This window comes from Ictalurus punctatus, chromosome 26, assembly GCF_001660625.3.
Source record: "Ictalurus punctatus breed USDA103 chromosome 26, Coco_2.0, whole genome shotgun sequence".
Lineage (NCBI taxonomy): Eukaryota > Metazoa > Chordata > Actinopteri > Siluriformes > Ictaluridae > Ictalurus > Ictalurus punctatus.
Genome location: NC_030441.2, coordinates 18539552 through 18566121, shown reverse-complemented (window position 1 = coordinate 18566121; position 26570 = coordinate 18539552). Strand labels below are relative to the sequence as shown.

General features: G+C 42.3%; 2 protein-coding genes and 2 long non-coding RNA genes across 7 annotated transcripts; 2 read left to right on the top strand and 2 right to left on the bottom strand.

The window, feature by feature from the left end:
• Positions 1-65: 65 nt before the first annotated feature.
• On the bottom strand, positions 66-2883 carry LOC128629236 (uncharacterized). Its single transcript, XR_008393578.1, has 3 exons — positions 2729-2883; positions 2291-2336; positions 66-1722 (listed from the first exon to the last, which is right to left on the bottom strand). It is a non-coding gene; the product is annotated as an uncharacterized LOC128629236 (long non-coding RNA).
• On the top strand, positions 1670-10842 carry zgc:158803 (LUC7 domain-containing protein). 2 transcript variants are annotated; one of them, XM_017457091.3, is made up of 10 exons: positions 1670-2358; positions 3611-3705; positions 4916-5014; positions 5474-5584; positions 7712-7855; positions 7980-8156; positions 8361-8527; positions 8668-8691; positions 10000-10137; positions 10350-10842. In XM_017457091.3, exons 1-10 carry the CDS (start codon positions 2298-2300, stop codon positions 10582-10584), a joined length of 1251 nt encoding a protein of 416 aa, XP_017312580.1. In that variant the 5' UTR covers positions 1670-2297; the 3' UTR covers positions 10585-10842. The 2 variants fall into 2 exon arrangements, with proteins under 2 accessions (XP_017312580.1, XP_017312579.1); XM_017457090.3 differs by having other exon boundaries at positions 1672-2358; positions 8668-8697.
• A 141-nt stretch (positions 10843-10983) lies between these two features.
• pane1 (proliferation associated nuclear element) lies at positions 10984-16730 on the top strand. 3 transcript variants are annotated; one of them, XM_047151134.2, is made up of 6 exons: positions 10984-13894; positions 14014-14093; positions 15234-15332; positions 15478-15557; positions 15853-15944; positions 16402-16730. In XM_047151134.2, the coding sequence occupies exons 1-6, from the start codon at positions 13733-13735 to the stop codon at positions 16543-16545; spliced, it is 657 nt and encodes a 218-aa protein (XP_047007090.1). In that variant the 5' UTR covers positions 10984-13732; the 3' UTR covers positions 16546-16730.
• LOC124626352 (uncharacterized) lies at positions 16494-20403 on the bottom strand. The gene is made up of 2 exons (XR_006981123.2): positions 19976-20403; positions 16494-16597 (listed from the first exon to the last, which is right to left on the bottom strand). It is a non-coding gene; the product is annotated as an uncharacterized LOC124626352 (long non-coding RNA).
• Between the last annotated feature and the right edge of the window lie 6167 nt (positions 20404-26570).

Here is a 26570-nt window from a genome sequence, read left to right as displayed (position 1 = left end):
TTTTATTTGTTTCATACAACACGTTCTATAGAATATATTTTTTTTTTTTTATTTTTTTTTTTTTTTAATGAAACACAGTTGGCAAACCACACACTCAAAAGTGTATCACGATATAATTTAAGTGGTAATTTCGCTATTTTTCAATACAGCAGTGAGACTACTTAAATTGTAGTGTAGTAATATTTTAAAATATTGAACTTCGCTTCATTTGCTTTAGTTCTTCAAGCATGAACAGTCCTGTGCAAAAGTCTTAGGCACCCTATTATTTTTTTGTACTTTGGCATAGATTTTTATTTTATGAATTCTGCATTATGGAGTCAGTACAAAAACATTTCCAAACATTAGTTTTCTAGCACAGAATTAAATGTTACAGAAACATGTTTGTATGTCAGTAAAGAAAGCAGAGTATTAAGTGGTAAGAGAGGTTTTTCAGAAAAAAAAGAAAAACATAATGAAGGCTGCCGGGTTTCTCTGCAAAAATAAGAAGCGAGTGCGACAGTCAGTCTCCAGAAGAACCGTGTCTGGTTCTGCAAGATGCTCGATAACACTTACAGCTCATTTCGTTGTAAAACTGCACTAATTCTACCTGAGACTACTTTTTTTTTTTTAAGCAAAGGCTCGTCACACCAAATATCACCTTTGCTTCATTTATTACCGTTTACTGCTCTATATAGTATTACTTTAAATGGAGAAACATTTCATTTCATTATTTTTGAAGGCATCTTCACGTCTTCCTCCGGGTACTCCGGTTTCCTCCCCCAGTCCAAAGACATGCATGGTAGGCTGATTGGCGTGTCCAAAGTGTCCGTAGTGAATGTGTGTGTGAGTGTGCCCTGTGATGGACTGGCACCCTGTCCAGGGTGTACCCCACCTTGTGCCCCATGCTCCCTGGGATAGTCTCCAGGTTCCCCGTGACCCTGAAAAGGATAAGCGGTGTAGAAGATGGATGGATGGATCTTCACATGTCTTTTCTTTGGAAGACTTTTGTACTCACAGTACTGTATGCATGCTATTTGTTTCTGTATGTAACATTTTCATATACACTAATATGGCCGAAAAGTATGTGCACCCCTCATGATCACACGCATATGTCCTCGTTGAACATCCCATTCCAGATTTGCTGTTATAATAAGCTCTGCTCTTCGGGGAAGGATTTCCACTAGATTTTGGAGCGTGGTTGTGGACCATTACTGAGGTTGAGGCTCCACTTCCAGTACATCCCAAAGGTGTTCAATGGGGTTGAGGTCAGGGCTCCGTGCTGGACACTCGACTTCTTCCAACCTTAACACGCCATGTCTTCATGGAGCTTGCTTTGTGCACAGGGGCATCGTCATGCTGGAACAGGTTTGGGAGCCTCTTAGTTCCAGTGAAGGGAAATTGTAATTCTACAGCATACAAAGACCTTCTATACAATTGTGTGATGCAAATTGTGTCAACAGTTTGAGGAACATGTGGGTGTGATGATCAGGTGTCCGCATACTTTTGACCGCTGCGTATCACCTTATCACCTACAACGTGTTCGTTATGAAAAGAATGATCACAAGTGCAGAAGAGAACACGCTTAGCGTGTGCACCCATTATCGTTGAACGGAAGCCTTGGTGGTGACGTCAGCCGGGTTTCAGCCAATCAGACGCCGGGGTGCGATGACGCCACGCTTCCTGGAGGCCGAGTCGGTGAGGCGAGCGCGCGCGGTTCAGAGACAGAGCAGGAAGTTGGCAAACCTACGAAACAAACAGACAAAAAAATAATAATAAAACAAAAAACAACGATAAATTAAAAATAATAAAAATAATAAGTTGTGCAGAACATGGAGAAATCCAGAGTGTAATAGTCTGCGGAAATCGCTTTAGAAGGGAAATATATATATATATATAAATATAAACGGAAGTTTCTCATCCCCTCGCCGACTAGCGCTAGCTTACTTAGCTTAGCTTAGTTTAGCTTAGCTTAGCCTAGCCTATATTAGCTTAGCTCGACTTTGCTAACAAGGAAAAGCTAAAGGGGGGGGAGAGGTGAAAAAAAGGACGGGGGCATTCACACAGTGTTGGCTCGGACACACAGACACATTCCTGGGTCTTAAATAAACATTATAAGGCTAAATACGTAGCGGGATACTGGCAGGATTTTTTGCTAACATCCGGGGCCTTTTTTGTTCCAGTCAGAAAAGTTAAACTCGCCACACACACACACACACAAGCGCGCGCGCGCTCTGGCACGCACTGAACTGAAGGCCTGCATGTGTCGGAGGAGGAAAACAATAACATTTTTATAATTGTAATAATTTATTACCGTGAAGATGTCGGCTCAGGCGCAGATGAGAGCCATGCTGGACCAGCTGATGGGCACAAGCAGAGACGGTGAGTGAGAATGAGTGTGTGTGTGTGTTTCCTGATCAACCATGTTTAGCTTTAGCTTTAGCTTCTCCACTAAGCGCTGTTTCTCCATCAGATGTTTCCGAAAACACCTCAGTTACCCCACATGGCTGGTTTATTTATTTATATCTTTAAATGTGTGTATCAGAGCAGAACAGTAACACTAAAGCTAGCACCACATGCACCTTCACAAATAATATAAACATCCAGTGTATGACCAAAAGTATGTGCACCCTTGTCCATCACACCCATGTTGTGCGGTTCTTCCCCAAACTGTTGCCGCAAAGTTAGAACCACACAGGTGTGTAGAACATCTTTAGCACTGCAATTTCCCTAAGAATTAAGAGGCCCAGACCTGTTCCATCATGGCAAAGCGAGCTCCATGAAGACATGGTGTGTGAAGGTGGAAGAACTGGAGCGTGCTGCACTGAGCCCTGACCTCAACCCCTCTGAACACCTTTGGCGTGAACTAGAGCCTACTCGAGGTCTCCAGGATCTAGTGGAAAGTCACCCCAGAAGAGTGGAGCTCGTTATAAATAACAGCAGATCTGGGTGTCGTTTGGGTGCGATGGTCAGGGGGACACGTACGAGTGCAAGAGCGTTGACGCTTGTTGACGTTGTTATGGAGTGCGGCTGTGTGAGTAAATTTACTTCTTTATCATTAACTGTGTGTTTATTCTGTCTTCCCTCTTCCCGGCGTTATACAGGTGTAACTGCTGGCATGGTTCGAACTCTGGCTGATGATATGATACTGACACGGCAGTGAATAAGTTCGCGTACGAAACCATTTCCTCCGCCGTAATGAGAAACCTGATTAAAAGCGCAGGCGTTTGAACTGCCAGAGACACTTTACGACCCCGCGCTCGCCGATATGATTTCTCTCACTCAACGACGGCGAAGTCGGCAAACCGATTTTTATAACGTTGGCGACGGGAATGCTTCGGATTCGCGAGAGCGTTTGACTGGACCGAAAATCTGATGAGAAGCTGAAGTGCTGTACAATGTCGTCCAAACTGTTGCTCTGTATCAGTGGCAGAGAGAGACTGTAAAATTTTTTGAATGCGTATATTTATAGCTAAACGCGGATTTCATCGTCGTTTTGGAGCAACACTAGCGTATCGGTAACCTAGTAATTTGCTCAAACCAGATAAAAGAGTGCAGGGAGTTATGAATATGAATGAATGAGGCGGTTCGAACGGATTCGGCAGCAGCTGATGGTGTTTTCTTGTCGTTGTAGGAGACACGATGCGGCAGAGGATCAAGTTCACAGACGAGAGGGTGTGTAAAAGTCATCTACTGGAATCCTGTCCTCACGACATCTTATCAGGGACGGTGAGTGTGTGCAGCTCGGTTCGGCCGTCGTGTGTTGTATCGTCCACGATACACCGGTACAATTCCTCCACGCGATAAGGATTTGTCATCCTGTGATATTGACGTTCAGACCTTAGACGAGGAAGAAGAATTAATCCCCCAAAATGTGCTAACTCCGTAATAGGGAAGTGTTCCTGAGGCAGCGTTTTTCCTGGGGTTCGATGAATCCTGCGACTGTTTTCACTGGAATTTTAATTTGTGAATCAAATTAAAATTATATTCTGTATTTTTAATTTTTTTTAGCCTTCCTAATTGGTATAGTTTGGTATTTGATGATGGTCAGTATTAAGTTTGACTTCTTTTTTGAATTTTTAAATTTAATTTTAATCGTTGTTTGTTTGCACAGCTCTCAAATAGATGTCGAGCGATAGCGGATGATACAGAGAGCGATAACTACAGTAATTCGGGTGGTACCTACCTGCCGATGACCGATTAATCGACCAATAGTTTTTTAATATCGATACCGAATGAAAACGTAACACTCGAAGTGAAATATTGCTGAATGTTATTTAAAAAATAAACAGTACTGACTGTACCATGAAAATGTACGGTACTTTAAAAATAAATAAATAAATGATATATGAAAGTAAATAAAAGATGTATATCCCTAACTGAACAGAAAAGTAACACTCCAAATAACAAATAAAAATAGAGAGACATCCAAAACGAATCAAAAAACACTTTAAATAACACAGCAAAATTGATCAGTGATAGTTTTTATTTCGCCTATAGAGGCCGCTCTCATGCTGTATAACGACAGCGGACCCTTCTCAGCTGCTCCCGCGATGGACGCAAACACTATCGCTGTAGATTTTTGACGATAACCGACAGTTCCATCGATCGTTTATCTGTGCCAAATAATCGCCAAAACCGATCAATCGGTCGACCTCTAGTCTCAAGACTGCATGCTGATGTGAGTTGTGGATACTATTTTCATATCATCATCTGGATCTGAGATTGGCCAAAGGAGTCACATGTTGTGGTGGAACACTTGTTTTTATCATGTTTGTTTGTCATTATGTTGTTGTTTTTGTTGTTGATACAAAATTCATGACTGTTAAGTGCTCTAGGGCTGCACGGTAGAAATATCTGTACAGACTTTAATTTCCTGACTTATAAAACCTTCCTACTTCCTCTCCTCTCTCTGATCCCGTGTGTGTGTCTGGTGCAGCGTATGGACCTGGGCGAGTGTTTAAAAGTGCACGACCTGGCTCTGAGGGCGGACTACGAGATCGCCTCCAAACACCAGGAGTACTTCTTCGAGCTGGATGTGAGTGTGTGATGTGAACAGGACGCTGTGGACAGAGTGGTTCTGGCTCACCATGAGCTCTTTCGCTATGTAGTCGGCCATTTTGTAGTGCTGCTTAAACACATTGACCACGGCGCCCTTTGATGAGCCTGCGGCAAAATTCAATGTCGAAAGAAAACTGTTAACGAAGAACTTTGTTTGTTTGTTTGTTTGTTTGTTTATTCCATATGTCCACAGGATACCAAAAAAAAAATCCCCGCTACATCATCACCGCGCTCCGTTATTTCATCGCAGTCGCATTTACAGTTCGAGTTAGCTACTACGTCGTAAACGATACCTATAACCCAGTTCACGTCCTTCTGGATATGTTTCTCAGAAAAGTCACATCTTCACAAGAAGAATCATATGTCTGATTATGCTGGTGTGTGTGTGTGTGTGTGTGTGTGTGTGTGTGTGTGTGTGTGGGGTGGGCATGTCCAGGCTGCCGAACACTTGCAGTCGTTTATCGCAGACTGTGACCGGAGGACCGAACTGGCCAAGAAACGACTGGCCGAGACTCAGGAAGAGATCAGCGCAGAGGTCGCTGCCAAGGTAACCGCTTTCTGGGTCTTTTTGCCCCAAAAACACGTCTTCTTATTCGGTATGCGGAGTAAAACGCGCATTGGCTCGTTAAACAATTAATAACAGATGGGTGCAAAGAAATAATATTTTATTTTATATTTATATATAAATATATATATATAGTTTATTTTTTTATATATATATATATATATATATATATATATATATATATATATATATATATATATATATATATATATATATATATATATATATATAATTTATATATATATTTTAGCTCAGCGTTTTCTTAATATAAGTTTTAACCACAGATTTGAATTTTGGTGCATCACTACATTCTAGAAAGGGAGAAAGTACTTTTCTCCTAGAGTGACTGGTGTTTGCTCTGAAACTCTGAGAGGATGTCAGTTAGATGGCTCTGAAACTGACGGTTCCTGCAGCTGTCAGGAAGTTCAGAGTAGAGCTGCGCAAAATAGCTTTGTGCGCTTTCACACGTTACACCGTGCTGTTTGCTGCTCCGCCCCCTTACAGCTAATCTTCCTCTTTTTTTTTTTTTCTTTTCTTTTCTTTTTTTTTTGTGAATTGGAACATAAGCAGGTTATAACTAAAGTTTCCCGACTGGAGAACTTGGTGGATGGTGGAGCTTCAGCGCTGTAGGTCAGAAGATATTCACCGGAGCCCAGTCTGTACCATGTGTTGTGAACCTCAACAGGAAATATTTCTCGTGGGTGGTTCGATCAGGTTTAGCCGTTTACATCATTTATATTGTACAGTTGCAATCGAAATGATTCGGTCCTCATTGCAAATCAGGTTTATTGTCAAAATTAAACTGAAAATGCAACTTATAATGACTTCTCCAGTTTCACATTGATTCAACCCCTTCATGGCAAGTGTCTTTAGTAGTTAGTAGAGCACCCTTCTGCTTTTATGACCTGCTGTAAATGAGATGCAGAGCTTCTGGCAGCGTTCCTGAGGAATCTTCTCCCGTTCCTCATGAACAATGGCCTCCAGTTCAGTAATATTCTTGGGTTTGCGCGCTGCAACCGCCTTCTTCAAATCCCACCAGAGATTTTCTATGGTGTTCAAGTCAGGTGACTGTGATGGCCCTGTAGAATCTTCCAGGAGTTCTCCTGCAACCAAGCCTTGGTGGAATTAGAGGTATGCTTGGGATCATTGTCCTGTTGGAAGGTCCGATGACGCCCAAGCTTCAGCTTCCTCACAGAAGGCGTGATGTTTTCTCCTAGGATTTCCTGATACTTCACTGACTCCATCTCGCCTTCCACACGCTGCAGGTTTCCAGTGCCAGAGGATGCAAAGCAGCCCCAGAGCATCACCGAGCCACCACCATGCTCGACTGTGGACAGAGTGTTCTTTCATTCTTCTCCCTCCAGACATACCGCTTATCCATCGTGCTGAAAAGTTCCAGTTTTGTTTCATCGCTCCACAGAACAAAATCCCAAAACTTCTGTGGATTATTTATATGATTTTGAGCGACTTTTCTTGTGCTTTTGGGTCGGTAGTGGTGAACGTCTTGGAGTTCTGGCATGGAGACCTTCTGCGTTTAGTACACACCTTACTGTGCCCACTGAAACCTCAGTGTCTGTTACACCAGGTCTTGCTGCAAGTCTTTTGCAGTCACTCGAGGGTTTTTCACAACCTGCCTTCTCAGAAATCTGCTATGGAGCCGTTGATAGCTTCCTTTTTCTGGCCCATCCAGGTATTTCATGTGTTCCAGCTCAAGCATACCTGGTGTGACTAATGAAGCCCTTCATTAGTTGTATCAGGTGTGCTTGAGACAACACTTGTTCTGCATATTTGTGCTGTTGTGAGGGATTCTATTCAGACGGTTGAATAATTTTGATTTCAACTGTATGTGTGGATTAGTTTGTAATTCCCTTACTGTTGTTGGACATCTGTTTTTCTTCTTCTGCTTCTCTGTCTGCTTCTTGTCCGTCATCTCCTCCTTTTTCTTTTCTTCCTCTTTTATTTTCCTTCTTCTTTTTACCCCTCTATTTCTTTTCCCTCCTCTGCTTCTTCTGTTACATCTTCTTTGTTCTCTTTCCATTTCTAATACTGAGATTTATACGTTGTGATGTCTGTGTGTGTGTGTGTGTGTGTGTGCGTGCGTGCTTTCAGGCAGAGCGTGTGCACGAACTGAACGAGGAAATCGGGAAGCTGCTGGCGCGGGCGGAGCAGCTGGGTGGAGAGGGGAACGTGGACGAGGCTCAGCAGGTGCTGGAGAAGGTGGAGAAAACGCGTGCCCTTAAAAGAGAGGCAGAGGTCAGTGTGGGTCAGGGGGTGGTCCTCTCCTTAAAGAGAGAGACTTCACTGAGTAATGATCATTAACATCATGCTTTACATTCTGTACCCGAAGGAGCATAAAGAGGGTTGTGTGTGTGTTTAGGATATATACCGGAACTCCATGCCAGCCTCCAGTTTCCAGCAGCAGAAGCTGAGGGTGTGTGAGGTGTGCTCCGCCTACCTCGGCCTCCACGACAACGACCGCCGCCTCGCCGATCACTTTGGGGGGAAACTGCACCTGGGCTTCATCGAGATCCGGGAGAAGCTGGAGAAACTGAGAGTGAGGACAGGAACACATACAGGAGAAAACACACACACACACACACACACACACACACACAGGAGAACACACAGCTATATCTGTTACTTATAAATACATTCTTCATCTTTAACACCACTTATATTTCCCAGGTTGTATAGTTAAGTATAACACCTCTGTCTGTCTGTCTCTCTCTCTCACGCTCTGTCTCTGTCTGTCTGCCAGAAAGCAGTGGTGGAGAAGCAAGAGCGGATGCGCATGAAGCGGCGGGAGGAGAGGGAGCGAGAGGAGGAGAAACAGAGGGAGTGGGAGATGGAGAGAGAGAGGGAGCGTGAACGTGAGAGAGAAAGAGAGCGGGAGAGGGAACGGGAGAGGGAGAGAGAGCGCAGGAGGTGAGTTACTCATAAACCCTTGATAATGTGCAATAAATTATATATTAACATGATTTACACAATCTTAGCATAGTCTTAACACACTCTCTCTCTCTCTCTCTCTCTCTCTCTCTCTCTCTCTCTCTCTCTCTCTCTCTCAGGTCCAGATCTCGCAGTGGGGACAGGTACAGGTGAATATGACTACAGTGTGGGTAGATGTTTGGAGCAGTATAATTTCAATTACACATAGGAACAGTTCAAGAAATAAACTTCACAGTGGTTCTGCTTACTCCAGATATGATCTTAGGCTTCTGTTAGCTCTTTTGCATACATGTGTTCACAGAACCCCATAATTGACAAATGTCACTGTGATTGACAGGAAAGAGAGTGTACAGGTGCATCTAAAAAAAATTTGAATATCTTGGAAAAATTCTACCAGAAATGTCGACCTGAGAAGACTCTAATCAGCGAATTAACTCCAAACACTTGCAAAGGTTTCCTGAGCCTTTAATGTCTCAGTCTGGTTCTGTACACAACCACAATCACGGGGAAGAGGGAAGTCGATGTTGCATTTCATTTGGAAATCAAGCTTCCAGAGTCTGGAGGAAGAGTGGAGAGGAACAGAATCCAAGCTACTTGAAGTCCAGTGTGAAGTTTCCACAGTCAGTGATGATTTGGGTTGCCATGTCATCTGCTGGTGTTGGTCCAGTGTGTTTTCTCGAGTCGAGAGTCGATGCAGCGTCTACCAGGAGATTTTAGAGAGCTTCATGCTTCCATCTGCTGACGAGCTTTATGGATTCCCTTTTCCAGCAGGACTCGGCACCTGCCCGCAGTGCCAAAACTTCTAGTGACTGGTTTTCTGACCGTGGTATTACTGCGCTTGATTGGCCAGCCAACTCGCCTGACCCGAACCCCATAGAGAATCTACAAGAGACACCAGACCCAACAATACAGACGAGCTGAAGGCCGCTATCAAAGCAACCTGGACTTCCAGAACACCTCAGCAGTGCCTCAGGCTGATCGCCTCCATGCCACGCCACGTTCATGCAGGAATTCAATGCATCCAAAATGAACCCAAAAGTAACACAAATAAAAATAGAGAGACATCCAAAACGAATCAATAAACACTTCAAATAACACAACAAAATCAGTCATTTTTTTATTTCGCCTCTAGAGGCCACTCTTGTGCTGTATAATTACAGCGGACCATTTTCAATGGACTCCAGAAGGGACGCAACCAGGGAAGACCTGCTCAATCAGTCGACCTCTAGTTCCTCCCACCCCAAGAGCATGGCCATTTATGCTCTCTTGGACCCCTGGCCACGCATGGCTTTGGCCTCCAGATGATCGGGCTAAAGCTTGTCTGATACGCTACGCTTTTTGTGTTGTGAGAGATGGTACGCTACTGAAACGTAGGACTATGTTGGTCATAACAAAGCCATTTTTAAGGTTCTCTCCCTCCCTCTGTCTCTCTATCTGTGTGCACGTGTCAGGGATGGCGGAAGTTCGTCATCTCATCGCTCGCGGCGGCATCGCTCCTCCCACTCGAGAGACCGGGACCGGGAGAGGAAGCACAGACATAAAGACCACCATCGCTCTCGCTCCCACTCTCACAGGAGGAAGAAGAAGAGGTGCAGTTAACACATAATTATACACCTTCTTTCATTTAAAGGGTTAAAAACTTATTAAAAATTGACTAACTAGCTGGTTAGCTAGCTTCAAACAGTATACAAGTCGATTGTTGCCGAATTCGTTAAGGAAGCAGTATGATTAAAGGGATTGTGTGAATGATCTCGCTGCAGAACTTCAATTCTGAAACATTCTTTCTGATTTCTTCGCTCAGGTCGTCACACACCCGAGAGCGGGAGCGCTCCCCGTCACAGGAGCGATGGAGGGAGTGCGGAGGGGAAGACAGGTGGCGGGAAGACAGCCGGAGGGACACGGAGCGAGAGCCAGGGGAAAGAGAGAAGTCCATCTCGTCACCGGAGATGGGCAGACTGAGGGGTAGAGAGAGATCCGTCTCTGTGGAGAGAGAGAACCGCTCCAGCTCAGAGGAGAGGGAGTCGGGAGAGATATAAACAGATCGAGAGAGAGAGAGAAAGAGAGAATGATGTCGGTTGCTATGCTTTCAGATGACTTCCTGTCCGTGTTGTTTATTTCTGAGTGTTATCCGATCTGTCAGCGACTGGATGGGGCTTGGCAGATACGCACAGGGTCACATCACAAATCTGAATGAATTTTAGCACAATTAGGCTTTATTTACTACAACACACAGACATGCTATGTATCTGATATTCTTTTGACGACTAAACATTAAAAGAAAGATCTCATTCTCAGCTGCATGTCCTTTTTTGGGCTGTACTTTCACGATTCGGCCTCTCACTCTCTCTCCCTCTTTTTTTTCTTTTTTTTTTTCTTCTTGCCCCCCTCCTAATTTCACTTAAACAGAAAACAGTTAAACTAAATATTTTTCACAGACTTCCCTCAAGGTCTTGTTCTCGAAGTCCAGTCCAATGAAAAAAAAAATCAGCGTGAGATCTGCAGTGTGTGTGAAGCCCCACCGTTAGATAATGTGTAACTATGCTAATAGCTGTCACGTTCAAAAAGTGATCCATTTAATTTCACTAACAGTCAAGTTTAATGTTGGCTACCTCAACAACAGTTTCTCCAGCCTTAGCCACCTTTAACTAGCTGACTAACTTGTCCAGGTGTAGTTAACAGATAGTTATGTGACGGAAAACCGTAATCGTCACGGATTACAGTGGACTCCTTATGAAATACGTTTAACTGGCGTAATACGTCCATTAAATTTTACACCCAGTCAGCCATCTTTGATAAAGCTAAGGCTAGGGTCTTCATGGTTGCAGATAGAGGTCATTTATCCAACCGGGCCTGTTATCCAATACAATTGTACTGAGCTGGGTCTCTGCATGACATCTGACCCAATCTGCAGAGTTATAACTCGTTGGCAGCAGATTGAAGAATAGAGGACTTGAGAGAAAAGTTGTGCACTTGATTTTTTTTTCTTTTTTTTAAATTTGAGTTTGAGTGAAAATGACGGGTGCCTGAATAACATTTGCGAATAGATTCTGCCAGATTTGCCTGTGTGCATGTGTGTATTAGAAGTTTCTTGTGCTCTAACGTACCTGTTTTGACCAGACTTATTAGGCAAGTGGGAGGATGTACAGGACCAGAGATTGTTCACTCATGTTATGCATTCAGACCTATACGGAGGGAGCGACCTGCAATCTGCCAGCCAACCAAAGTAGGGGGAGGGGGGGGGGGGGGCGCCAACTTCATCCATGTTACAGCGAGTTAATGTGAGGAATAACATTCCTCGAGATGTTCACCTACCACAAATGTGTATTTTCTTTCACAAAAAGAGCTTTTTTTGTTTTTGTTTGTTTGTTGTTACTGTTATTAAACAAATGATAACTGATGCTTAGGATGTTTTTACAGTTACTATGAACCTGGAGTTATTCGTTAACAAGCTGGTTTAAGCTGGAACCCCAAAAAATGTGCACGATTTTCTGCAGACAACTACTAGCCAACTTAATGGAGTATTCCAGCAAACTAATCGCTAGTTAGCACATCTGTAGCGTACATATCACGAGCAAAGGTTTTAACATGTTTTCCTGTACACGCAGCAGAACACAATGTTTTTGGGGCAGTTATTGACCGTTATTGACTCCCTATGGGGAGTTCCCTTAGACTTACATTACAAAGATACCTCGGTACATGGAAATGTGTCTTATCGTTTATGGTAACTGCACATATGGTACCGATGGCAATTAGATTTAAAAAAAAATAAAAGATTGATAACGTTGTCCTTTAAATAAGATTTTTGTTCATTTCTCAACGTTTAAGACTACGAAATATTCTTTAATCATGTGCCCAAATTTTCCAAAATCATGAATAACTTAAAAAAAAAAAAAAAAAAAAAAAGTAATTGTCCCAAACCGGTCCTGTCTTGGAGAGGTAATGAATTTGGTCCCCGTGTACGTTCACACGAACTTATAATGAATTTTCCTTTTTAAAGGTAAAGGAGTAGGCGTTTCCTTCTCGACCGGGAATGTAGATCTCAGCCCGTGGAGCCTCACAGCCTTGAAATATTTGTATTTTCTTTATTCTAGCACAATGTTTCCTCAACGAAGTCCGAATCTGAATCATGAGCGATAAAGACGATCGAAAGCTATTAATGCTACGATCCTGAAACCAAGATAATCATGCTCTTAAAGTTTGCTTGTTAACCAGTGCTTTCAGTTTCATAGTGTTTTTATTTTTATTTAGATTAGTTTGAAAGCTGTTTTTTGGTTGTTTTTTTTGGGGGTGCAATGAAAAGTTTGAGTTTATACATGAATGTTTAGACCAAACCTCCTGAGCAGCAACTGTGAATATAAAACTTTGGCTACTTCCCAACACTCATCCTTGTGTACTCAGTAATGTTGTTGGTTTGTTAATTCACTACACCACCATGATGTTTTGAGAGGTAGCCTTCGTTTTTTCTTTGGAAACAAACAATACCACTTTCTTTTGTCCATGCTTATTTGTACGTCCAGGTTGTATCTCACAAAAGCCAACTGTTTCTACTATAGTATGCTGTGTGCACAACTGTTTGTTTTGTTTTGTTTATTTCCAGTTTGATGTTAAGTTTTCTGGAGAAATCTGACACATCAAATGCTATACAAGTTAAATAAAGACGTTTGGAAATTTACAGCCTAAAATGTTTAAAGATTTTTAGTTTGCTTTCTCAGTGTGTCGCTGGTTTGACCGCCTGAACGCAAAATGGCCGCTGTTCGAGCTGTGAGAACACTGTTGCTAGGCAACCGGGTATACTTGAGGACTGAGGGGAAACAACTAAGCTAGCACGCCAGCTAGCTGTTAAATCTCTCATTGCGAAATGTGTGAAGGAAAAAGTGGCCGAGCAAAACGAGACAAAGCAGTCAGGAATATCGACATTCACCATTTATATTTAACGAATTTATATTTGTTGGCAAATCATTAAGAACATTATTACAATTACAAATACACTTAGCATCAAACCGCTAGTCGGACAGGATATTTTGTGACAGGAATAATGTTCCACACGTCCACAAGTGGGTAGCAAAGCGTTAGGTGGAAATGACGACGGAAGTGACGACAGCGTCTTTGAAAAGAAGTGGCGGCAGCAGGAAGTACAGTCTTGTCTGAAAATGCGTTGAGTTTCAAAAGATAATTTAATGCAACATGGCGTTACTGGCACCTTACAGCAAAATACCTGAACCGAATACTGCAACCGTTTTAGTAAGTAGCCAGCTAAGATGTGTGTGTGTTGTGCTAACACCTAAACACTTGTTTATAGCTACAGTTAACTATCAATTGGCTAAATTCAGTGGACCTAGCTTCAGGGTATTTATCTATCTATCTATCTATCTATCTATCTATTTATTTATTTATTAAATAAAACATTAACCCATTGTTTCCTCCATCGATATAACTGTAATGTTTGTGCTTTTGCCTTACAAAAGTTGGTTGAAAACGAGGAGAAGTTTCAGTCCAAACTAGCCGACGCCATCGTGAAGCGGGAAAAAGACGTCAACGTGAACGTGTGAGTAAATCCACAAGATGCACAATTTCACCTTCATCAACCATACAAGCTAATCCAGCTGTCTCTCTGTTTCTGCTGGAGGTTTCCACCAGTGTTCAGTGTTGCCTAGTCATTTCAGGGGAAGCTGTTGTAGCACAACATGCCTTTACAATCGCCGAGTGACGTCATGGGCTAATTTGCATGTCCATTGATTTGCCGTTGTTATTTGCATGATACTTTGGTAGATAAAGAATGATCATCTTTTTCTTTTTTTCTTTTTTCTTTTTTTTTAAATAGAATAGAGTTTTATTGAGGAATTGAGAAGAATTGATAACTTCTACTAGAAGGAAGTCTTTGTTCCTGGCTCTTCAGACTGTTCCATCATTTCTATTAATATCGCAGACAAAGTGAAGCAGTGGTAATGAGTAGCTGGGAATCTGATGTGAAGGAGATGGTTATGGATGGAACGGCTAGCTTTTATTATTTAGAAAATGAGGTTAGTGACTGGTTGTTGGGAACCATTCTGATCAGTGATTGGCCGTTGAAAACGGTGATTAGTTTTTGGTTGTTGGGAACAGTAGAGATCAGGGATTGGTCATTAGGAGTCATAGTAATCAGGGTTTGGTGGTTGGGAACAGTGGAGATCAGAGCTTTGTCATTGGGAACAATAATGAAGAGTGCTTGGATCGTGAGAACCTTGTCGCTCGGCAAATGGGCGTTGAGAACCGCAGCAGTTGGGCGTTGAGAACATCGGCTCGCACAGCTCAGCAATTAGGATTTGCACACTGGTGGTGAGTCGCATGAACCTCTCTCAACTAGTATAAATGTAGAACGGTCACTGTCGTCTACTCAAATAGTCACTAGAGTTGTTGCTAGATTCATTGTTTTTAATGAAGTGATTAAAGGGGTCTAAAAATCTCCAGTTATAGCCACAATGTCACAACATTGACAACACTTAGTCCCTTAACCCTTGCAATGACCAAAGCCCGCGTTCCGTGTCCTTTTGGCATAGGGCTGATCGAGACAGAAAAGAACAGAGAGAGCTGACAACTCTTAGCGGTGGATCACATCAGCTTTTTTTTACTGTATTGTTTTAAAGCATCAGGTTGCTCCTCATAAAAATTCAACCACTTCATGATTTTAAATTCGAACTCGTTTCAGACGGCTAGCTTGCAGACTACCTCTCCCTGTCGAGAACGGTGAGACTCGACCACGTGTGGACCTGGTGGTGTTTATAGTGAACCTCCTGTTCGAGCGCAGGTAACCTCCATCGCACTCTCCTCTCAGACACACGCTTACCCTATCTCATTCCACTACATTTACACTTGGAAATTGAACGTGGGCCAGCTTAATCATCTTTCTAACCCATGCTGGCTTGTTTGTCTCTGTTCTCGCCTGTCTGTAGTCTTCAGGTGGTGGAGAATTCCCTCAATCACCTGAGTTCAGATTATTTCCTCGGGAAGGTGTGCTTCATGGTCACTGATGGTACGTGACGTCTCTTTCTATTCGTCTATATATATATATATATTACACACACACAGAAAATTAAAACTGCATTTCTGCACCTACTAACACCTAAGTCATTCCCTGGAAAATGACTGCAACTGTTTAACACCCTAGATTCCTTAGCAATCGACTACCTACAACCTAGCAACCACATTTTTCAAGTTTTATTGAAACTTTTTTTTCGCCCCAAATACATGAACTTATTTAACATATAAAACGGGTTATGCGTCGTCATCATAGTTTTCCCTCGACGTGTGTGTGTGTGTTTACTCAGCGCGGTGTGGTGCTCTGGCTCAGGAGCGTTTGCTCAGCGTGAAGAAACTAGCTGCGTCTCACCGCTGCCCTGTAATCTGCGCTGAACACCAGGTACGACGCAGTCATACAGTACTGAGCACAGCCTGGACGGTGTCTGTTAACACACACGGGACTCGTCTCCATCCGTTCGTAGAAATGAAATGGAATGGTATGAAGAGCAAATATATGTATCAGGACACATTCTTATGTAAATGTTCTCGTTTTCACTGATGTTAAACGCCAACATGATAATGTATAACGGTTTCATTACCTCTGGGTTTAGGAAACTAAGCTTCCCTGGAATATTGCACTACAAACTATACTTAAAAAAAAAAGAAAAAAAAAAAAAAAAAAAAGTCTATTGTTTATTCAAGAAAAAAGGACCCGGAGGGTTATATTTTTCTATAATTCATGGTTTGGAGTGTATCAGCCAACGGGACTACCAGTACTCTCACTGATGGCTACATAACGTCTCTTTCTTTCTTTCTTTCTTTCTTTCTTTCTTTCTCTCTCTTTCTCATGCGTACAGACAGAGGATGGCATTAGCATGGCAGCGTCGAGGCTCCTCACCATCCTGAAGGTGTCGGCCGGTCAGTCTCCCTTGGCGACCACAGCGCTCTACCTGTCCACGCTGACCCGCTGCACTGTGCCCTTTGAGCTGTATGAGGACTGACCTCTCACCTCTTTACCGTTCTGTGTCTTTCCAGACATCCCTGCTGCGTTGCCTGCAGAGTCGATAGTAAGAATAGGGAATTTGAGGAAAACCCAGACAAGGTTTACATTTGAGGCTTTACAATCAGACTTTTAATGTGATATCAAAGGAGTTTGAGTAAATAAATTTGACTGGTCATCTAAAAATATCCTCTGAGGTGCACGGTTATATCGGTGTACCTTTCGTAAGTGTGAGCATACTGACTGTTGCTCTTCTGGTGAACAGAATTATCAGATTACCAACACAGGAAAGTGCATCTGATAAATTTGCATGAAATGAGGCACCTTGGGGAGTAACTGACCCCTGGTACAGAGTAAAATTAGACTACAGTCAAAAACAATAACCAGTGCCACCTGGAGGAATTTAACTTGGTGCGAAAGCCGACGGTCAGTTTGTTGTAACGGACCCTGAGGTTGCTTTTTGTGCTTGGTTTCTAAACAGTACACAGCACTGACACGCCCAAGTCCTATAAGGTCTAATCTGTGTGTGGCGTGTTTGAGGAATCTGATGGAGCACTGTCACACAACTGAAACTGAAACCAACAAACTGTAAGCTGAATTGTTCACCCAGTCACGGAACAGTGGAACAGAGCTGACGGGAACCTTCTCAAAACCCTGTGGAGTTGAATCTTCACCTGACTGGATCGGTGTCATTATTAAGGTGACAAAAGGCGTAATGAAGAAAAGACACGTGCGCGAGTAAACTGTGTGTTTTACTGTAACTTCTACGTGAGTCATCATTTTCATGGGTGGTCATATCGTATTTGGATAAAGTCTGGAGAGATGTCCTGAGCTGTAATGGGTTTAAATTACATCATGGAAGATCTTACCTGTTGCTCAGTGTTTTAGGAATTTCTTTATATCATTGTCTCGTCCCAAAGAGAGCTGGTTGCAAATCTACTTTTAGCGTAAATTTTTATTTATTTTTTTTAATCCTGAATTATCAACAAGAATTCGTATTTATTCACTGTTCAATTTACAAGACTGAACATTTTAGTCGTTTAGCCTGTAGATAACAGGCTTTCTCAAGTTTAGCATTTTTTATTCATCTAGCTTTTTGTTCCATGTCTCTCTTACTATCTGTACCGAAATATGATCCGAGATGCCACATATCTATTCCAGTATTGGGCATTATTATTATTATTATTATTATTATTATTGACTGTTGGGTATCTCAAAAATAAAAGTAGACAATGTCTGAAGGTTAAAAATAAATGGCAGTCAACACATTTCATTTCACTTCACCTTAGAGACAGCAGGTGGCGCTGTGTACAAATAAATACCTGTGGGCGGGGTGTAGATGTGTATATTATAGTAGCTGTATGACTTCATCAGTTCTTTATTCTCTCACAGCCGGTGTCTCTCTGTTTCTGGAGTGTTCATTATTAAACCCTGAGCTCTTTCTGTCTCACTTTCAGTCTTAATTGGTTGTGCATCAGGGCAGCGGTGTTCTGCACCCCAATTCCACAAAAGTTGGGACGCTGTGTAGAATGTAAATAAAAACAGAACGCGGTGATTTGTGAATCTCATAAACCCGTATGCTATTCAGAATAGAACATACGTTTTCTTTCAAATGTTTAAACTGAGAAAATGGACCGTTTGGGGGGGGGTTTGAATATGATCTCAAAAAATTTGGGACAGGGGTTCGACAAAAGGCTGGAGAAGTAAAAAGAAACGACTGGAGGTTAATTGGGAACAGGTCAGTAAGATGATTGGGTATAAAAAGAGGATCTGAGAGAGGCGGAGTCTTTCAGAAGTAAAGATGGGCAGAGGTTCACCAATCTGTGAAAAACTGCATCTACAATTTGTAGTACAATTTCAAAATGATGTTCCTCAACGGGAAAGTGCGAAGGCTACCGATATCGCTGTGAAAGAACGTGCAAAACACATTTTGTGCGATTTCAGCAATTCCAGTAGTTGCAAAAACTGCAGCCAGCTAGCAGACGTGTGCTAAACTGATAGGATTGATAAGACCTTCTGACGTTTATAATCTTCACTAAAAACTATCATCGTCGTACCCACCCTGATCTTGTAATGAAAATAGCCATTGATGCTGACATGGCGTTAAAAGAAATAAATAAATGTCATCTTCACTACTAATGCTGATGTGTCGGCGTAGTGACACCAGAAAAGTAGTGCTACGTTATTACGAAAAAACAACCTGAAATTTCCCTCTAAAAATAAAACGACGAAGCACACATGCTTTGAAGTCTCTATCAATAAATAGCAGTATCCGGATGTATTTATTGATGGAGGCTTCAAAGCACTTCAAAGTTTCCATTTCATCCAGTGACAATGACCATTGTTAAAAGCACTGTACAAATAAAAATCGAATTGAATTGATGTTTATTGCGCTGATGTGATGTTTCCCGTCCCTACTGTGTGGATACGAGTAGCGAACTGCAGAGTGAGCTTTCTTCCTTTTTTCTACTTTATTTCTCTTTCTCTCCATTTTTTTCATTCTCTCTTTCTCTTACTCTTACTTTCTTTCTCTTTCTTCCTCATGTTGTTTTTTTTCTTTCGTTCTCTTACGCTTGCTTTTCTCTCTCTCTCTCTCTCTCTCTCTCTCTCTCTCTCTCTCTCTCTCTCTCTTTGTCTTTCGTTAATTCTTTGTGCATAATGGACACATTTCACGCTTTTATTTCCACAGACCTTCTGCAATCTGTTTCCACATTTATTGTTCATCAGAAACTGTTGCTGTTTTCTAATTAAAATGCATAAGCCTGTTTAAATGTCAGGTTAAGAAGTTTTAATAATAATAATAACAGTACACTTTATTTATAGAGCACTTTTCAAGATACTCAAAGACTTGTGTAAGTTTTAGAAGAAAAAAAAAAAGTCCTGGGACACTTCGCGATAGAATTGCGAGGGAGCTAAAACAAATGTACCAGAAAAAAAATATATATATTTGAATTTTTAATTCATTTTTATTTGTAAATTTAGCACATTTACTGTAAACCCCTTTTATTTTTGCAATATAAACCTGCATATAGGTCACTGTACTTCAATAACCTTGAAATGGAGAGATCACCCCCCCCCCCCCCCCCCCCCCCTTTCTGTCTTTGCAACTGCACCCGTCGCCAACTAACCTGTGCACTAGATATCTGTACTCTGAATTCCCTCAGGAGAAACTTTATCCAGTATACCTGAGAAAGAAAAAAGCGCTTTTATGTTCTCAATTGCCTGTATTCTTCTCTCTCTCTCTCTCCCCATCTCTCTCTCTCTCTCTCATGGTCTGACCCCTATGGTGACCACCTTATCTCTGGCCATGTGTGCTGGAACAAGCACGTGTCCAGATATCCTGCCTTGCATAAATATACACACAAACAAAGCTGATCCAGTGACAGTAAGAAAAAAAAACTGTTTCAGCTGCACTAAGTCACATTTCTCACCTTATTTGCCATAATAATCTCGTGGGTTCTGGCGGTATTGAAATAAGTAGCTGTAATCTGCTTCACTTCTAACCCCACAATTGCTCTCTCTCTCTCTCTCTGTAGGCCAGCCTTTTGTCCTGGGCCACCAAACAGGGGCACCTTCAGTTACTGAGCTGTGTGTGTGTGTGTGTGTGTGTCACCAGGTGCTGAGAGATTGGTGGAGCAAGACTAGCAGTAGCTACGTTTCTGTATGCACGTACTGCTTTCTCCCTCCGCTTCCTATTCGTGCAGGACTCCTCACAATGGGCGGTGTGTGTTTGCCTGCGGGTTGTTTTTTTTTTTTTTTAAACGGTAATTTGAATATAGCCTGAACTTGCATCTTTTAAAACAGAAAAACAAAGTACCACATGGACAAGGGGCTGACCCTCTTCAGGTCATTATAGCTTCCTGAGACCGTTCATGGGCATCACAGGCATGTTGGGAGTCCGAATAATGAATGACATTCCGGTAATAACGGTCTGAAACGTGCAGAAGAATGCTCCGAACTTTACCCAGAACACAAGTGAACACACCTCCCTGCCTCAAACAGGTAGCATTTGCCGGTAACCTGGCTGACTCGCAGCACTGTAGATGCACACAACACTCAGATGTTTGAACATGTGCACGTAAGCCAGTCAAAGCACCTCTGCATGCTCTGCTTACTCATAACCTGTTACTCTGAGAAATTGTTCATTATATTGACTTGAGAAAGCCAAGGTACTGTTCTGTTTTATAGGCTTATTATTATTATTATTATTAGTGGTGCTTGCAAAGCATCACTATTGTTCTCTTGCATACTTATTATTTTGTTCGTCATAGTTCCATGAATGAGGTGTCGAATCGATCGGTTTATCGAGGAGAGGAGTGCTATGACTTTTCTAATTGGTCGGAATTCCCGGTACAGAAGCTCAAAGTGGCCAAAATTCCCACTGACTTGCATTGAACATTTCTGGCTGTTCTAACTCCGTGAGCTTTCAAGCTACTTCCGAGAAACAGTCCTTCTGGCCGGTCACACTGGTCAGGCTCTATTTTTCCAAACTGATCGGAATTCCCGGTATTCCCATTGCAGACGATGGAAAATTCCTAAAAATTCCCGTTCCCTTACATTGAGGGAATGTTCAGAGCCTGGCTCCAACTGTCAGAACTCTCACACAGATGAGTGCACATGGCCCGAAGCCTTTAAGTATCGGAACGCCGTCTAGCTCCAAAAGTATTGGGACGACACCTGGCTCCAGAAGTATTGGGACGCTGTTTAGCTGTCTTGCTTTCTCGAGCCACCATCCAAGTTTGTCGAGACGAACTTCACCTATCTTTAACTATCTTTACTAGTTACTTTTTAAAACTGCACCCAGATTACTTTGGCAATCACTCAAAAAAAAAAAAAACCTCATCAATAACGATTTACTTGTTAATTACTTGATATGTTAAATTGCCATAGAAATAAGTTATTTCAAATAAATTGTGTAAGATCAGACAACAGCAGCAGCAACTTGGTGAGTTCGCCTGAAGTCTAACGTGGGAATGTTGCTGTGACGAGAGCTTTAATAATTTACCACTGAAAGGGTGATAATTATTTCCACAAGGAGGCAAATTCTATTTTAGTGATGTTCTTGTCTGAACGTGTCATAAGGTAGGGGTGATGGCAATATTTCGACTTGGCTGAAAACAGCCCATCGTTGCTCCTGCCATCCTTTTACAAGGGCGCAGCAGGCACTGGGATTCGTCATCACGTTTAAAAGGAGCATAATCGCTGGTGTTTTTATTCCTTACTGAAATTCTACATGTAACTTGAAAGTATTGCGTTTTATAACTGTAACTGTAATTAAAGTACTGAAAAATGCAAACGAAATGTCGTACATTACTTTTCACAGGGAAATGAAATCTAATCACAATAAGGCGTTACACCCAAAAGCCACACATAAACCACCCCCCCTGAACTAAACCTGGTGATTCATTTTCCTAATGGGAACCGTCTAAGGGCTTGATCGTGCTCTAATGGTTTTAAAGGAGCAAGAGAAGGAGCTGCGCTGCTCTTTATTTATGTCACGGACAGAATTCTGAATGAAATTATATCAGATTATGCGGGTTAACGCTACAATGCTTTTGGTTGCAAATGATACACAGTCATTTTATAAACAGCTGAGGTTTTCCTACCGTGTGAGTGTTAGCACAATTCGTAGTGCCGCTAGGGAAATCCGTGTGTGTGTGTGTGTGTGTGTGTGTGTGTGCGCTTGTACTGTCATCTCCACTTTCCTGCCTGGACTCTTCCTCACACACATCTAAGCCCCAAAGGAAACATTCAGAAGACACTATCTCATTTTTTCCTTTACACAATCAGACAGTTTCCCTAAAGAAAGACACACACACACACACACACACACACACACACACACACACACACACACAGGACACTGTAGATGGGCTGGGATTCTCAGAAACCAGATGCTCCTTTTCATTGAGGACAATGACCTCCCAGAGAGGCACTGGAGCCAGTGAGACTCACATTAAGTGGGTACTCGGCCGTGTGATAGGGGCCTAAAACAACTGTGTGATAGTGAAGATTCTGACAGTTGGTCTGCACAGTGTATTGGCTCAAGTCTAATTTAGGAAAGGGACTGCCACTTGGCTTACTATTTGGTTGTTTGGTCATTGACATGGTATTATGTCGACCTTGTAACCCCCACTAAAGCAATTCTATAATTAACAGCCGTACCAATGCCACTTTTCATGTTGCACAAATAGTAACATCACCTCAGGCTCTGACCAAATACACCACCACTATCTCTGGTCTAGACCCCTTCTGGACCCTGCCTTTAGCTTCTCCTTGAATACTGGTGCTCCTCTATAAATAGCATCCCATGGTCTGGGCCTGCACCTCTTTGTTCTTCAGTTCCATGTTGAGGAAGTGGCACATTTGTATTGATTCTGTCCCCATTGACCTACCATACCCTGTACACCAGCGGTCACCAACCCTCTTCCAGGAGATCTACCCTCCTACAGGTTTCATCTCCAACCAAAATCTAACACCTCTTTTAGTTGATGGAGAACTTCTCAAGGCAATGATTAGATGGTCAGGTGGGCACCATTAGGATTATGTTTGGAGCTAAAGGTAAATCTCCAGGAACAGGGTCGGTGACAACTGCTTTACACTGTCTGTTAACTTTTGTTTCTCAACAGCAAGAGCTTTAGTCTGCCATGTTTGCTTTGATCAGATATCATGTTTGCTCGCAAGAAATTCTGCAGGGTGTCAGGACCATCGTTCAGGAAATCTTGTAGTGTGGGGGATAAATCAGTCAAATCTGCCTTGATATCTGCATCTCATGTTCAACATCATATAAAACTTGTAGTGTGGCACAAGTTAAACACGAGTTGTTGAAATACTGTGTGTGTGTTTATGCACGTTTAGTCTACAATTTTTTTTCTATATTTCTGCATAAATGTGACCGAAAACAACATCAGACTTTCACACAAGTCCTAAAAGTATATAATGAGAACCCATTTAAAGAAACGAGAAAAATATTGTACTTAGTCATTTATTTCTTGTGGAAAATGATCCAGTGTTACATATCTGTGAGTGGGAAAAGCATATGAAGCTTTAGGATTAGCAGTTTAATTTGAAAGGTAAATTAGTGTCAGGTGTTTTCGATCAATGGGACGAGAAGCAGGTGAGTGAGCGCTCTGTTTTATTTAAAGAACAGGATGCTAGCCAAGTCTGATCTTCACAACACGTTTGTGGAAGTGTCTCATGGCACGAACAAAGGAGATTTCTGAGGATCTCCAAAAAAAAAAAAAAGTTGATGAATAGGTTACAAAACCATCTTTAAAGCGTTTGGACTCCACCAATCCACAGTCAGAGAGATTGTGTACAAATGGAGGAAGTTGAATACCATTGTTACCCTCCGCAGGAGTCTTCGACTAACAAAGATCACTCCAAGAGTAAGACGTATAATAATCCCCGAGGAACCCAGGGTAACTTCTAATCAACTGAAGGCCTCTCTCACATTGGTTAATGTTCATGAGTCCACCGTCAGGAGAACACCAAACATCAATAGTGTGCATGGCAGGGACGCAAGGAGAAAGACACGGCTCTCCAAAAAGAACTAAACATCACGTGGACCAGAAGGCTATTGGAAAAAAGTTCTCTGGACGGAGGAGACCAAAATAGGATTTTTGGTTTGAATGAGACGCGTTATGTTTGGAGAAAGGAAAACACTGCATTGCCATCATTGATGGAACAATAAATTGTGAATTATACCAGTGAATACTGAAGGAAAATATCAGGACATCTGTCCGTGAACTGAATCTGAAGAGAAAGCGGGTCATGCAGCAAGACAACGACCCTAAACACACGAGTCGTTCTACTAAAGAACGCTTAAAGAAGAATAAAGTGAATGTTCTGGAACGGCCGAGTCAAAGTCCTGACCGTAATCCAGTAGAAATGTTGTGGAAGAACCTGAAGCGAGCAGTTCATGTGAGGAAACACACCAACACCCCAGAGTCGAAGCCGTTCTGTACTGAGGAACGGGATAAAACTCCTCCGAGCCGACGTGCAGATGATCAACACTTACCCCGAACGCTTATCTGCAGTTATTACTGCACAAGGAGTCGCACCACACACTGAAAACACACGTTCACATACTTTACCCCTCACAGATATGTCATACTGGATCATTTTCCTCAATAAATAAATGATAAAGTGTGATATCTTTGTCTCGTTTGATTAACTGGGTTCTCTTTATCTCCTTTTAGGACTTGTGTGCACATGGGAAGATGTTTCCGGTCATATTCATGCAGGAAATTTAGTTCACAAAGTGTGAAGCACCACTGTACGTGCCGTTTGAACAGCCTCGTCTCTTGTGCTTTTTTTTGTGTTTTCCCCATGGTTTTATTTTCCACTCTTTGTCTGGACTCGCTGGGACTATAGATAATCCTCTATGATCTGTATTTTGATCCTGGTGTACTAATGATTAAATGGGTTAATTGTGTTCTTAAACACATCCTGCACACCATGCCTGCGGGTTCCAGCAAGTTTTACAAAATAGAGCCTACGTGCTCGTATGCACCGATGGCTTAGTGGTTAGCACGTTTGCCTCACGCCTCCAGGGTCAGGGGTTCAATTCCCACCTGTGTGTGCGGAGTTTGTGTGTTCTTGTGCATCGTCCCTGTGCTGCAGGGGTTTCCTTCCCCAGTCCAAAGACATGCATGGTAGGCTGATTGGCGTGTCCAAAGTGTCTGTAGTGTATGAATGGGTGTGTGAGTGTGTATGTGATTGTGTCCTGTGATGGACTCTCACCCTATCCAGGGTGTACCCCGCCTTGTGCCCCATGCTCCCTGGGATAGACTCCAGGTTCCCTGTGACCCTGAACCGCATAAAGCAGTATAAAAGATGGATGGTGCTCTTTTGCTTTCTGTCTCGTGACGCGTCCTCACAATAAGCGCATTCTCATTAACGTTGACGGGCTCTGTAATTCTGATACGATATTGATGTTTATGAGTATGTTTGCAATCTCCATGTCAGGTCGGCCAACATCAAACACGCGTTCATGGCGTGTGTAAGAAATGATGAACGAGCCAGATCAGAACGCAGGTCCAATCCAAACTCATGTGGCGGTTCACAGGGATCAGAAACGTATGACGTCCCTGATACCAACCATTAACTGAACCTGCACTCAAATGAACTGTTCACTCGGTCGACACGTTCCCAGGTAAAGGAACGATGTTAACACGCCGCTCGCGCCCGAGACAGCCGGCTCCAGAACGACAGGTGTACTTGTACAGTACTTTCCTGAACGTGGAAAAAAAACCAAACGGACATAACAAGATAACACGAAATCCCATTCAGAATCAAAATAACGTCCGTTATAAACAACACTCGATAAGTATTTGAACCGTTAAGGTCACTGGCTCAAGCGCTAACAATCGTCACAGATCAGTAGTGTGTTGGAATGGCGGAAAGGAAAGACAACGGCACGTGCAGCACACACGCACTTAAGTGTAACACTAGACCGTTTCAGCCATTACAGACGTGACTTAACTCACATAGTTTTTATACACATACCATCATACCATATACCTATATCTCTCTTTTGGTCTCTCTCTCTTTTTCTCTTTCGGTGCCAAGAAATCAGTGAGAGCTTCATTGCCTCAGTGACGTCCACAACCGTGATAAGCAGTGTGAAGATGTCTGACGCAAAGGAAATGCTTGGGTGTGTCTCTGTGTTTGTCTGTCTGTGTGTGTGTGTGTGTGTGTGTGTGTGTGTGTGTTAGTTTAAAGTAACACACACCGTGTAAACTGTGGTTTGGATTTTTTTTGTGTTTTGGATTTTGAATCACACTAAAGCAATAGTGGTTGCAAATTACTATATCTAATCTAATCTAATCTATCAGATCCAAGAGGTAAAATCCCAAACCATTTCCCTGAGCAGCCATTTTGTGGAGACTGCTGTTTCAGTTCCTCTTCCTACATCCTTTGTTCTTATTGGTTAAGCACTGTTATGGTCGTGGTAGTAAAGTACTGGGAGGGAAGGTGTGTATATATATATATATATATAATACTTATATTAATAATAATAAT